The following is a 12,416-nucleotide window of genomic DNA, read 5'->3' on the forward strand; positions in this document are numbered from 1 at the left end:
AGTCATTTCCAGCCCAGAGTTCCATGTCTGTGCAGCCAGATTGCTATGCAAGAAGAAAGTAAAAGCATTTCCAGACATGCTGCTTTTCAGAAAACTCAGTCCCCGCGTAGCCTTCTGAAGGCCGAAGGTGCGGGAGAGGACCAAGGTGGGAGCCGAGAACACAGGGCAGTGTGTTGGGAAGTGTTGGGGGGTGGCCATGCTTGGATGTGAAGAACCTGTGTTAGCAGAAGGACATAGGGGCTCCAGGGAAGACTGCCAGGAAAGAAACAGACCTGACCAGAGAGTCCCCTGGGACTCCAGTGGTTAGGACTCAGGCCTTTGCTGCTGTGGGGTGTGTGTGTGTGTGTGTGTGTGTGTGTGTGTGTGTGTGTGTGTATGTGCGCACGCTCAGTTGTGTCCAACTCTTTGTGTCCGCATGGACTGTAGCCCGCCAGGCTCCTCTGTCCATGGGATTTTCCAGGCAAAAATACTGGAGTGGGTTGGCATTTGCTCCTCCAGGGGATCTTCCCTTCCAGGGATTGAACCCACGTCTCCTGTTCGACCCCTGGGTCCCAGGTTCATTCCCTGGTCGGGGAACTGAGATCCTGCAAGCCCTGTGGCACAACCAAAAAAGAAAGCCAGTCAGTGATGTCATGGTGAGATCACACTGGAGAGTTTTAAGGGTCTGCAGGGAAGTTTTGAGCTGAACCAGTGATGGGTGCATAGAAAATGATGGAAAGAGGCAGTTAGTAACTCTGGGAGAATTACAGATAAAGGAGGAAAATACAGTTGCGATCCACCCCTGCCCAGTTTGCAAGCAGCACTCACATGATCAACAGCACAGGTCAGATTTGGGGGGCCCGTGGGGTGCAGTCCAGGCAGACAGCAGCCTGAGCCAGCTGTGTGGACACACAGTCGTTGTTGGACAGGCCCTCTTCCCGACTCCCTTGAGCCCCTGCGTCCAGGGCCAGGAGCTGAGGTGCGGCCTTTTCTTCTGTTGATGTTTTAAGGTTTGCTGGTTTTGAGGATGGAGTTGAGAAGCCTCCAGTGCCTCATTCTGAGCCGCAGGTGGAGTGACGGTGTGTCGGCTGCACGGGGAGGTGGGGGCTGACGTTTGAGTCGGGATCTCAGGGACATCTCTTAACTCAGGAATGCAAAGAATTGAGACGGAATTCACAGAACGTGAAGTCCACCCTTCAGAAGTATAAGTCAGCGTTTTCAGTATTAATATACTCGCAGAATCGTGCAGCTGGTGCCCCGATTCCAGAAAACGTCAATGCCGCCCTCCCGGGCCCTGGGCCCGCCCTGCCCAGCTTCGCTGACCCTACGCCTCTGCCCGCGAACACCCCTCCTCTGCCCCTCCCTGGGACTGGCCGCGGCATCTCTGCTTCCCCTTGTTACAGAGCATGTCCGTGCTGTTCGTGTTTCCAAGCCCCCTTCCTCCTTACAGCTAAAGTGCTGGGCTTGGCTTTAGTATCTTGAATGGAAAGCATTCTTCATCTTGCTGTTCCCCCATCCTGAGTTTGTGGAAAAGAGTAAATGGTCATGAAGACCAAGGACAGAAAAGAAAATGCCAGAGAGTGTTTCCATACATTCAGAGTTTTTATTCTGAAAAGTTTTCAAGTTCAGAGAAGTACAAGAGCGTGCCGTGAGCCCTTTCACCGGGGACCCCCACCCGGGTTCCCCAGGCGCGCCCACCTCATGATTTCAGATGCTCCCACCCAAGCTGAGCTGCTCCGCCCGGCCAGGGTCTGCCCAGGATCCTCCGCGGGAAGTGTCTCACTTCTCTCCTTATCCTCACGGCCGCGGTGCCCCAGAAGCTCTGGGCCGGTCATTTGTGACATGGGCCTGCCCGGCCCGGCTGCTGCTGAGACTAAGCTGCCTGGGCAGCAAGTCACGGGTGCGAGGCTGTGCCCGGCACAGCCCTGCGGAGCCATCTGTCCCTGCCGGGGTGCGGCATCCGGCACCTGCTCGGAAGGCACTGACAGGCCTCTGACTTTTCACAAGCGGTGTCTTTGCTTGCTGGCTGCGCGGGGTCTCTGTCGCTGCGCTTCTCTGGCTGTGGTGAGCAGGGCTCCTCTCCACTGTGCCCAGGCTCGGGAGTGCTGGTGCGCGCTTAGTTACCCGGGGGCATATGCGACCCTCCCACACCAGGGGTGGAACCCACGGCCCTGCGCTGGCAGGGGGGTTCTTACCCACTCCACCACCACCAGGGAAGCCCGCAAGGAGACTTTTGTCCTCTGTAATTAGTATTTGTGGAGAGATACTTTAAGACTGAATTTCCCTCAGGGTGGCCAAAAGGCCGCTCTTTAAATTCCGTTACTCAGGCTGCTGGAGGGGCTTTCTCACCTGCTTTACTCCCTCTCTGTGGACACCCGGCTTGTCTCCTGCTCTTACCGTCACTGAGCTGTAATTCCGGCTGTGATCTGAGGTTTGGTCTGCTGCCATAGTTTCTTTTGATCTTTAAATCGCCTCTCAGGTGACTCTGTGCCTCTCGGCACCTCCCTGTCCTTTCTGAGCACTTACTTACTTTCTCACACAATAACAGGGTCCGGTCCCTTTGTTCCCTGCCTGCCCCACCCTGGGAGAGCAGCCAGTCCCCGTCTGCGAGGTGAAGAGTGTTTAGAAGCCGGTCTGGGCCCCAGCGCTGGCTCAGTCTGGCGAGTCCAGAGTTCAGCCCTGGCTCCGGGTCATCCAGCACCACTGGGATCACTCTATCCTCCTCTCTTTCCTACGCTGAGAAACAGCTCTGCTCCATCCCTGCCCAGCCACCCTCAAGCCCCTCCCAAGCGCTGTCCTTGCTGGGGTGGCTGCCAAATGTTCACTGTTAACACTGACAAAAAAAAAAGTTTGTATCAAAGCTGTATCAGAGCAGCAAAGTGCTCTGCCTAAAACAGATTAGTATGTTTAGTATTGACATTTTAATTGAGTCGTTCTGAATGTAACATCTGTATAATGAGTTCTAAATATAATTTGCTTCTGAGTATAACGCTGCACTTTCTAGCAAGGCTGTAACTCAAACCTCTGTTTCATGAGAAAGCGTGTGTGCGTGTCTGGATTACACGTGTGTCGTTACTCAGCGTCTGTCTCTTGGATTTTAGAGCAGCACCAGAATCAACACTTTCAACTGGTCCAGGCTCCGAAAGCTCAGCTTCAAGAGGAAAAGGTTCCTCATCAAACTCCACCCGGAGGTCCATGTGAGTGTTACCACGAGAGCTCCCGAAGTTAGGGGCGTGCCCTCTGCTCAGTTGTTAATTACTGGTATATCCTTTCAGCACAATGCACACAACAATGTAAGAGCGGTAATACAATTATGTAAAGTTTAAAAATAAAATAAAATTAAAAAAAAAAAAAAGAAAAACACCAAAAAAAAGAATGTAAGAGCGGGATGGATGGCTGGGGATGGGCTCTGGGGGGACCTGCCCAGGGGGCCCGCCTCAGGGTGTGCTGGCGGCCCGGGGTGGCCGAGTGGCCTGAGAGCGTCCACGGCTGACGGGCTCCCGGGCTGCTGAGGACCGTAGCTTCACTGCAGCCGCTCTTTTGGGTGACAAAGCTGAAGCACAGAGTGTTTAGCTGTGGTCCGGAGCCCCGCAACCCATCAGTGCTGGGGCTTCTGTCCAGCAGGAACGGAGGGTGTTGCCAGTATTCTGTGTCTTTGACTCAGAAATTGACCCTTCTATGGTTCTGAGGAAGCCTTGACTTTCAGAAAATAAATGTTCCTTTCTTTTGTGAGTCCATAAGTTAATAATTAAATATAAATTTACTGAAATTAGCAAAAAGGGACAAACATAAATGTCTGTACAGTCTGATGGGAGGAAAAATCCAATACTTGAGACGATTCTAAGATGTTCACGGTGTTACTCGTCCACTGTGCCAGGGAGCTGGGAGACAGATCAGCCAGCCGCCGTGGGAGGGGGCCTGGGGGCCGCAGCTCAGCCTCACGCCACCGAGCCGGGAGCCGGGGCCAGTCCCGGGAGGGGCCGCCCCTAAGCTTCTCAGAGGCGCTGGATTAGCAGGGCCTTTGTCCAGCCAGGGTCACCCGACCTGCAAGTTGTTTATTTTGTGCGGAAAGTGTGGACAGATGGCTTAATTGTTTGTTATTCAAATATTTCTTCTAAGAATGAAAGAGAAGTGTAAAGAATGCCAAGAACACATATAAAATGCAAGTAAAAGGCTAGTTTTTTTCCTCTACAAGTTAAAAGTTTTGGCAGTTATTCCACAGAGACAGGGAAAGAAGAGAATCAGTGCAAATCCTGAACTGTGTCTGTTTCTGCGCCTGGCAAGGCTATGTTTTATGTCGATTCCTAAGCACTTAAGATTTTTAGGATTAAATAGAGGAGTTCAAGTGTTGATATTATACTCTTCTGGAAGGTAATCTGGTGATGAACATCACAACGTCCAAAAGTGTGCATTGTTTTTGAGTTCAGTGTGACATTCCTAGGAATCTATCCTAAGCAGTAACCATGAGAGGTGGCAGGAGCTTCTTCATGGTGATGTCTGTGAGCCTGGAATCCTCTGTGTCCTGCTCATCCAGATGCCCTCAGAAAACCCTCAGGGAAGTGAGTGGGCGAGGACAGGTGAGCGTGTCAGCAGCAAAAAGACGCCTTGGCTCCCTCTAACGTGGGAAAAGGTTTCAAAGAGAAACTTGAAAATGTTAGCCCTTGTGATGTAGATGACCGCACTTCTCTGATATTTCTACAAAAGAAATATACCACTGTATTTTTCTCCTCTCAACTATAAATGGAACCAGAAGTTTATATACAACTTTCAGAAAGAAAAGCTCCCTGGTTTTAACTTCGGAGTAGCCTGCGGCCTTCCTAAATTTTCTTCCTGCTGTGGCCACTCAAGCCCTTGCCTTTTCACTCGTAGGGGCCCTACCAGGACACCCTGGAGTTCGTGTTGGGTAGCAGAGATGAATGTAAGAACTTCTGGAAGATCTGTGTGGAGCATCACACCTTCTTCAGACTCTTAGATCAGCCGAAGCCGAAAGCTAAAGCTGTCCTCTTCAGCAGAGGCTCGTCCTTCAGATACAGGTGAGTGGCCGCACCGGGCAGCTCTTGGCCTTGTGGCGCTGAGAACCCAAACGTCCAGTCAGGGTGAGGGTGGTTCAGGCTGCAGCCACAGAACCACTGGAGAAGCTCAGCAAATAGAGCAGTGGGGAAAGAGGCCTGCTAACGACGGTTTGGAACATTGGTTATGCTTATTAATGCAAAGCATACTTTTTAAATGCATTGGTAAACTTAAGACAGAGGCTGGGCAAGTCTTACTTTTCCTTTGCTTCGTGAAAAATTAGTGCTGTGTATTACCGTTTATTCTTTCCTGTAAAATCTGAATTTTATTCGCAGTGGAAGAACTCAGAAACAACTTGCTGATTATGTCAAAGACGGTGGGATGAAGAGGGTTCCGTATGAAAGGTAAATTCTCTCACCTTCATGATGCAGAGTGTGGGCATTTAAATCAGCATTTGAAGTATCTCAGCCTTGGCCTGAATTAAAGGCACTGCAGCTATGTAAATGTCTTCTGTCTCACTTAATGGTGAAGGTCTGCGTTTTACTGTCATCTGAGTTGTTCATATGCAGATGCCACTTCTTGCTCCCAGTTTGCCTCGCTCCACTTAGACACGGTGTTCTACAGAGCATGGGTTTCCTAGTATTAAACTTTGGATCTGAAACTGTTTCTGTGAGTGAAACTCTTCCTTAATGCCACCTCTTCTGGCGTGTATTTTTGTTTGCCGTCTTGTTTTCTGTCATCCTGCCGTTTCTAGTTAGATGCCTCTAGGCATGTTACAAAAACCCTTGGCCACGTTTTTATGTGAGTCCTTCCTTACGAAACGGGGTCGGCACCCTGATGCTCTGTGCTCCAGGAGCTCCTCTGATGATGAGATTCTTATCAAAATGCGCTGAAGATGAAATAAAAAAGCAGTGGGGTCATGCAAGCAGGGCGTGGGGCTCACGGCCTGTCCTCTGCTCGCAGGAGACACAGCAGGACCCAGATGTCTCTCCGCGCCCTCAAGGTGGACTTGCCACGGCAGGTGAGTGCTTCTGCGTAAATGTGCCCGACGTAGTCTCCGGTCCCCTTTAGGGAATAGCCTGGCGTGGTTGCAGCAGGAGTCCTAAAGTTAGTCTCATCATTTACGTGGCAATTCCAGTCCTGGGACCCTGTTTGCAGAAAGGAGTCCTGAGTGAAGAGGAAGCTCTGTGGGCGGCCACATGTCACGGTGCTGCTTGTGATCCTGGAGGCCCCGGCGACTGCCGTCTGGGCTGGTCTGGGTGTGGCCACCTGTCGGGTGACTCAAGAGCCACTAAGAGTCTCGTTTCAGAAGAGTGGAGCCCGAGCAGGACACGCTCAGGAAGCGTTAGCAGTGACACTGGCCGGTGGAGAGCCCTCCTCCTCACGGGACTGAACCTCACAGCTGCGAGCGCTGTCCCCGGCAGCCGGGCCCCGGGCAGTGTTCATCTTCTCGTGCTTCTCATCTGACTTGGTTTTCGCAGTGGGCATGCTGCTTTTTGTTGTCAGGAAAACAGCTGAGAAATACAACTTTTATAGCAGTGAGAAGTGATGATAATGCCGGCGGGGGGGGGCGATGTGCTCCGTGAAGCTGTGTTCACGCCGTGGACATTTTGCTATAACGTTAAAGGTAAAAGGCAAGGAGCAGATGCACCAAGTGTGGCGTGACCACGGCCGCTACCCCAGGCACACGCAGGCCCCACACGCTCTGCACAGGACACCTGTGGCCACGCTGCCAGACGCGGGCCGGGAGCCGCCGGCGCCGTGTGTCGGTCAGCTTCGTGGGCGTCTCTCCCTGCCTTCACGTCTGCGTGTTGAGTGCCACATGCGAGCCTGTTTTTATGTAGGCTCCTGCTCTTTTCATGTGATATTATTTCATAATTCTGTGTGCAGCTGTATAGTTTGATATTTATAATTTTTTATTGCTGCACAGTGTTCATTTTTGTTGCAAATTTATCATTTATACTCTAATAGTATTTACAGAACTACAGTTGTACCTCATATAGTAACACTTCTGTGTCCCAAATTTTTTTTAATTGGGTTTTTAAATAAAAGCATTCTTTAACTCTTCTGAGTATGTTTTCTATTTAGGAATTCCTTCTTAAATCTTGGAAATTAAAAGAACTTACCTTTGGATGCACCCACGCGTCTCATCCCCCAGCAGCCCTGGCGGGTCGGGGGCACCTTGCTAGCTGAGGGGTGGCTCAGCCCATCTGCAGCCACCCAGCCCCAGGGGACGCCAGCGTCCAGAGACGCCCCAGGGGACTTCAGGGTGACCCGGGTGCCAAGGAGGCCCGGGACTCTAGTGACAGAAGTGGCGTGGTGCCGAGCACGTAGAGAACAGTGGAGTCACAGGGACCTCGAACAGGCAGTCCTGAGCCAACTTCGGCCCGCACCTGCGTTCATAGAGCTGCGGTTCCGTTATTCATAGAAGAACGTCTGCTGTAGGAGCCGTGAAAGGAGCACGTGGTGCGCTCGTCTGAGCCCGGCCAGCTGTGCAACTCTCCAACGTGACCTGCCGTCTCACACTCCTTCTTTCTTCTCATTCTGCCCCAGAGCATCTCATTCTCCGAGGGTGTGAGGACTCCTGTGACGCCATCGCCCACAACTGCCTCCTTCTGCTCGGCCCCCGCGTCCCCTCCAGTTCCTCCGGGCTCACGTGATTTCCAGGTCGGCAGCGGCAGCTCCGAGACGGGGCCCCCCGCGCCCGGCGCCTGGCGCCCAGCTGCAGAGAGGAGCTCCATGGCCACGGCCCAGCCCCTCCGGCTGCCTGCTCTCCAGCCTCACCAAGGTGCCGGCTTCGGTTGGGGCGCAAAGAGCTGTGGCCCCCGGAGTCCTGAGGGGCGGAGCTGCCCCACCTCAGGCCCAGATTCAGGGGGCGCGGGCAGGGGGCGCCCGGCTGCGGGGCGTGGTGACCGCAGCGAGGGACCCCTGACCGGGGGCTCCTCCTCCAGGGGGGGGCACCTGTGCAGCCCACCAGGCCATGGAGGGGGCCCGGTTTTCACATTGACAAGCGCCCAGCTGCAGGTGTCTGAGGAATTCATAGACGACGATCCTGCAGACATCTCCTTCTTTGCCGGGGGCTCGGAGGCTTTCTCCTTCCCCTATGGCGGCCTCAGCCCAGGCTCTGGCCCATCCAGCCCCGAGGGGTCTTCCCCGGAGGTGGTCCCCGGGGACGGGGGGTGCGGCTTTGAGTTTGAGGAGGGCAGCCTCGGTGACGCGCACCCCTTGGACACCTCAGAGCTGCTGGAGGTGAAGGCGCAGGCCAGCCTGATGCAGCGCCTACTGAGCCCGTCCGACACCAGCTCGCTCCGGAACAACCAGTCCGAGGCCAGCTCACTGAGCAACGCGCCCCTGCCCAGCAGCCTGTCCGCACACATGCCCGGCTCTGCCCCGCCGTCCGGGGGCAGCTCCATGGCCAACTTCCCCGCCTGCTCCGTGCGCTCAGAGGCCAGCTCGGCCTTCCAGTTCTCAGACATCGTGGACCAGTTAGAGCAGCTGAGCTACCCGCCCACAGCGGCTGAGGACTCGAGCAGCTCGGACACAGACTCGTGGGGCTCCGAGGCCGCGGTCCCCCTAGACGTGAGCCTGTTCTTCAGTAGCCCCTTTGCGCAGGCCAGGGCAGACAGAGTCATTTTTGACTTGCAGAATAACGTGAAGAATTTGATTCCCGCAGAGCGAATTGATGAGAACCTGCCCTGAGCGCTCCCGGACTCCTTTCCGGGGAGACCCCTGCCCGCTCCGGGGGCGAAGGCTCAGGTGGTCGGCTTTGGCATAGGAAGTGATTTTGTGGTCACGGCTGGGTATTCTTCATCCCCCCGGTTCTCTGTTCTGTTTTAAACGCCAAGAAATTATAAGATGCGCTTGTTACGGTGCTGAAGGCTGTGCAGCAGAGGTGGGACGGACGCGTGTCCGCAGCCAGCCCTGGGGACCAGCCCGTCTTCGCAGCCTTTGCTCTCATGCGGCCCAACCATGCGTTTCGGGTGGTGCTGGTTCGGGTTCGCGTTGGCCTTTAGTGGACACGTGCCTTATGCCTGTCGCTGCTTTGTAAGTTGAGACGCTGCCCAGGACTAATTAGGTCGTGGTTTCGTCTGATCTGACTGTTCAAGACACTGAGGGAGCCCCCCGAGACCCAGGTCCTGGGGCAGGGTTGCCGCAGCCTTAGGACCCAGGGTGCCTGGTGCCCGGGGAGTCACCTTCGTGACTCTGACCCCGGGGCCGCTCTGCCTGGGGGAGGCGGTGGGTTAGCCTGTGATGGAGACGGGGCCGTGTCCTCTCCGCCTGTCTTGGGGGCGCTCTGTGATCTCTTCAGGGAAGGCAGAACCAGGCGCAGCAGGCAAGGCTGACGGGCACCTGCTCCCTGTGGAGACCCGGCGCCCAGGGCCTCGCTGAGCCGTGGGGGCTCCACCTTTTGTACAAACGCCAACTCCTCCCTCGGGCCAGGCGCGTGCTGGACACAGCTGCTCCAGTTCTGACCGAGCCCACCCCCGACGCGGTCCTGAGGCCTGGCCGGGCGTGTGTGTGGACAGGTGAGGTGGCCACGTCCCCGACCCTGAGGACGTGGCTGAGATCTGTGCTCCTTTCCGGCTGCACCTGGTGGAACAGCTGTGTTTACAGGCCAGCTTTCTTCTGAAAGTCGAGTCTGCGCCGTGGGCAGGGGCCTGTTGGCGGTGCTGTGAGGAGCTGCCCAGGCGTCTCTGCAGGTGTGGGCACCGTCCGGCAGCCTCTGCTGCCGTGTCGGTGCTTTGCCTGCGCACTCCTGCCGGGAGCGCGGCCCTGCCTCGGCTTCCGGGGACGCTCCCTTCCCTCAGTTCTCATGCTGGCCAGGCCGGCCGCGCAGACGCGGGTGCCGTGCGTCCCTGTGCCTTCTCGTGTCACGAGGATCCCCGCAGCTCTTCTCCCAGGTAACCCGTGTTTCTAAGGCTGTGGTTGGTAATGATCGAGGTGTGAGCAGTAAAAGCTGTGCGGACAGACTGCTGTGAAAGCCCTTCGCTGTCCCCACGGTCATCTTGGCCAAGTCGTGGCGGTTTCCAGCGCAGACATGTCTCCCAACACCGCGCAGGACCGCGCGGGTGACTGAGCGCCCGGTGGGCGGCAGTTGGTCCTCTGGGCATGCAGGCCGTGACCCAGAGGTGTGTGACGCGGACACCAGGTCTGCATCTGCAGGGCCCACCTGGTTCACAGAGTCACCAAACCCACCTTAGAACGGGAGGGACACGGCCAAGCCCCAGCGGCGCCCGATGTGGGCATTCTCACATCTGTTCTTAAGGCTGTGGAGGCGCGCGAGGCCGTGCCAGCCTCACCCCAGGCCAGAGCTCGTGCCTGCCGGCCTCATCCCCTGGTGCTGCCTTTTGCATGAACGCGTCCACGTCCCCAGGAGTGAGGAGGAAAGGGCTGGCATTTTCCTGTGAATCTGAACTTGCTTATTCTTTAAAGACATGTTGACGTTTCCTGGCTTGTGGTTCTTGAAAGTATGTTTCCCACTGAAATTGCCATTTATGCATTTGCAGATATGTACTGACTCAGAAATCTTTTGTTTACTCAATAAAATAAGGGAGCGTTTGCTACAGCTTTTAGTGCCTTTTAGCTTCCTGTTCTCTGCTCGCCTGTGGTTTTTGATTTACATGCACTGAAGGTCGTCTCGTGTGCCGAGCCCACCCCTGAGACAGCCCATGCGGCCTCTGGTCCCACCGATGTCTGTCCATCTGTGACTGCAGGCAGCCGGCCCCACGCTGGCCTCGGACTGTCTCACTGTGGCCGTGAGGGACGATTCCCCACAGGAGGCCAGCGGGGAGCGTCTTGCCTTCCTGAGCAGCCCCGCTCGGGCCTGCTGTGGCCCTGTGGTCAGCACGTAAGGGGGGTGCAGGGAGCCTGAGGTCTGCCCCTCTGGGCCCGCACGAGCCCCCACCGTGGGGAGGAACCACGTGGTCCTTGGGCATGGAACACATGCTCTTGGTGTCTTCTGAAAATGAGGCCGTTATTGCCTCCCCGCAGTCAGCTAGACGCACCCCCACCCAATACAATCCTTGGGCCGAAGTGAGGCAGCTGCTCAGATTCTGGGCCCCCCTTGGCCGCCAAGAGCTCTCTGCGCTTCTCCAGCCCCCGCATCCCGGGCAGCTGCTCCCGGGGGCCGGCTGAGGAGAGTGCCCGGCAGCGCAGGCCTTGGGGAGGGGCGCCTCCTCTACGGGGTCTGGGGACACCTGGCACCCAGTGTGGTGGGGGTGGTGGGGCGCCTGGCAGCCCTGGACCGGCCCCCGTTGGCCCACGCTCCCCGGGAGCCTGCGGCGGGCAGTCACGGTCCTCAGAGGAGAGGACAGTGGGTCACGGGGGTGTGGGTCCCTCCTGTGACTCCAGCCCTGTCCCTGACTGGTGCCTCCGTGCCAGCGCCCCCAGGGGTTAGCCTGGTCGGTCCCCAGCGTGAGCGGTCAGGAGCGTTAAAGCCCTGTGGCCTCACTCTCCAGGAGCGTCCACTCGGGCCGCACCTTCCTCCCAACGACGTCCCTGCAGACCGCCTACTGTATGGGACCTTGCGTCCGGTGCTCCAGTGGTCCAGAGGATCATTAAGTCACAGCTTCTCAAGCTTTAGACAGAAGGTGTCATTTATTAGAGCCTGCTCCCTGGGCCGGCAGGAGTGTCCCACAGAGAAGACCCCACACCTAGCGGGCGTTGGCCGGACAGCCGGCCCAGAGTGGGACTGAGCTGTAGGTCGGGGTGCTTGCTTCCCTCAACAAGGAAAGAGTCATATTTACTTAGAAGGAAACTCGGGGAGACGCCCCTGGACACGCCGTGCACGTAGACGTCACCCCTGAGTATCGGGGCCGTGGGCGGACTGCGGTGTCAGCCTCGGGAGAAGGATGGACTCAGAGCAGGAGGAAGGGGAGTGGCGCTTGGACCCCTCAGAGCAGCTTTTACTTCATGAGCCGCATTTTGTATGAAAGTGACTCAGAAAACCCTGGGCCAGACGTGGAGCCAGGCCTGGCTTCTGCCAGCCCCCAGGGCTGTTTCCCTGGACCGTCGGGAGACGGGTGCTCCCCTGCCCTTCGGGACGAGTGGTCGCCCTTCTAGCCACCGAGGCTCTGCTGCGGCTTGGACCCTGCAGCATCTTAACCTTCAGACTCGACCTTGACTTTTCCAAACCGGAGCCGACTCTTGTTCCACTATTAGGCACAAGGTTTCCAGATAATTTTATTACTGGGTTTTGAAGGAGAGCATTTAAAGGTATGAAATGAAAGTAGCCGAGCTTCCCGTCTAAACGTGAGGTCTCTCTTTTGTCACCCTGTCAGGCGGTCAGGACAAGGCCGCGGGGGAAGACGACTGCGCTTCTCCAGACGGCGTCGACACTGCGAGAGGATTCTTAGGAACAATTGGAAATAGAGCCCACAGAGAAAACTCTTCCAGAGCGGCTCCCTGCTGACTGTTTCACATGAAAG

At 56.2% G+C, this 12,416-nt stretch overlaps 1 protein-coding gene across 4 annotated transcripts in view; it reads left to right on the forward strand.

The window, feature by feature from the left end:
- Positions 1-12,416, forward strand: part of FARP2 (FERM, ARH/RhoGEF and pleckstrin domain protein 2) — a 99,985-nt gene that overhangs the window by 64,879 nt on the left and 22,690 nt on the right. For all 4 annotated transcript variants that reach the window (XM_024990358.2, XM_024990360.2, XM_024990361.2 and 1 more), the window contains 5 exons: positions 3,081-3,176; positions 4,849-5,012; positions 5,325-5,393; positions 5,953-6,010; positions 7,543-7,777. In XM_024990358.2, coding sequence (XP_024846126.1) covers positions 3,081-3,176; positions 4,849-5,012; positions 5,325-5,393; positions 5,953-6,010; positions 7,543-7,777 — 622 coding nt within the window. The remainder of the gene's footprint in view (positions 1-3,080; positions 3,177-4,848; positions 5,013-5,324; positions 5,394-5,952; positions 6,011-7,542; positions 7,778-12,416) is intronic.

This window comes from Bos taurus, chromosome 3 (assembly GCF_002263795.3).
Source record: "Bos taurus isolate L1 Dominette 01449 registration number 42190680 breed Hereford chromosome 3, ARS-UCD2.0, whole genome shotgun sequence".
NCBI classification, from domain to species: domain Eukaryota; kingdom Metazoa; phylum Chordata; class Mammalia; order Artiodactyla; family Bovidae; genus Bos; species Bos taurus.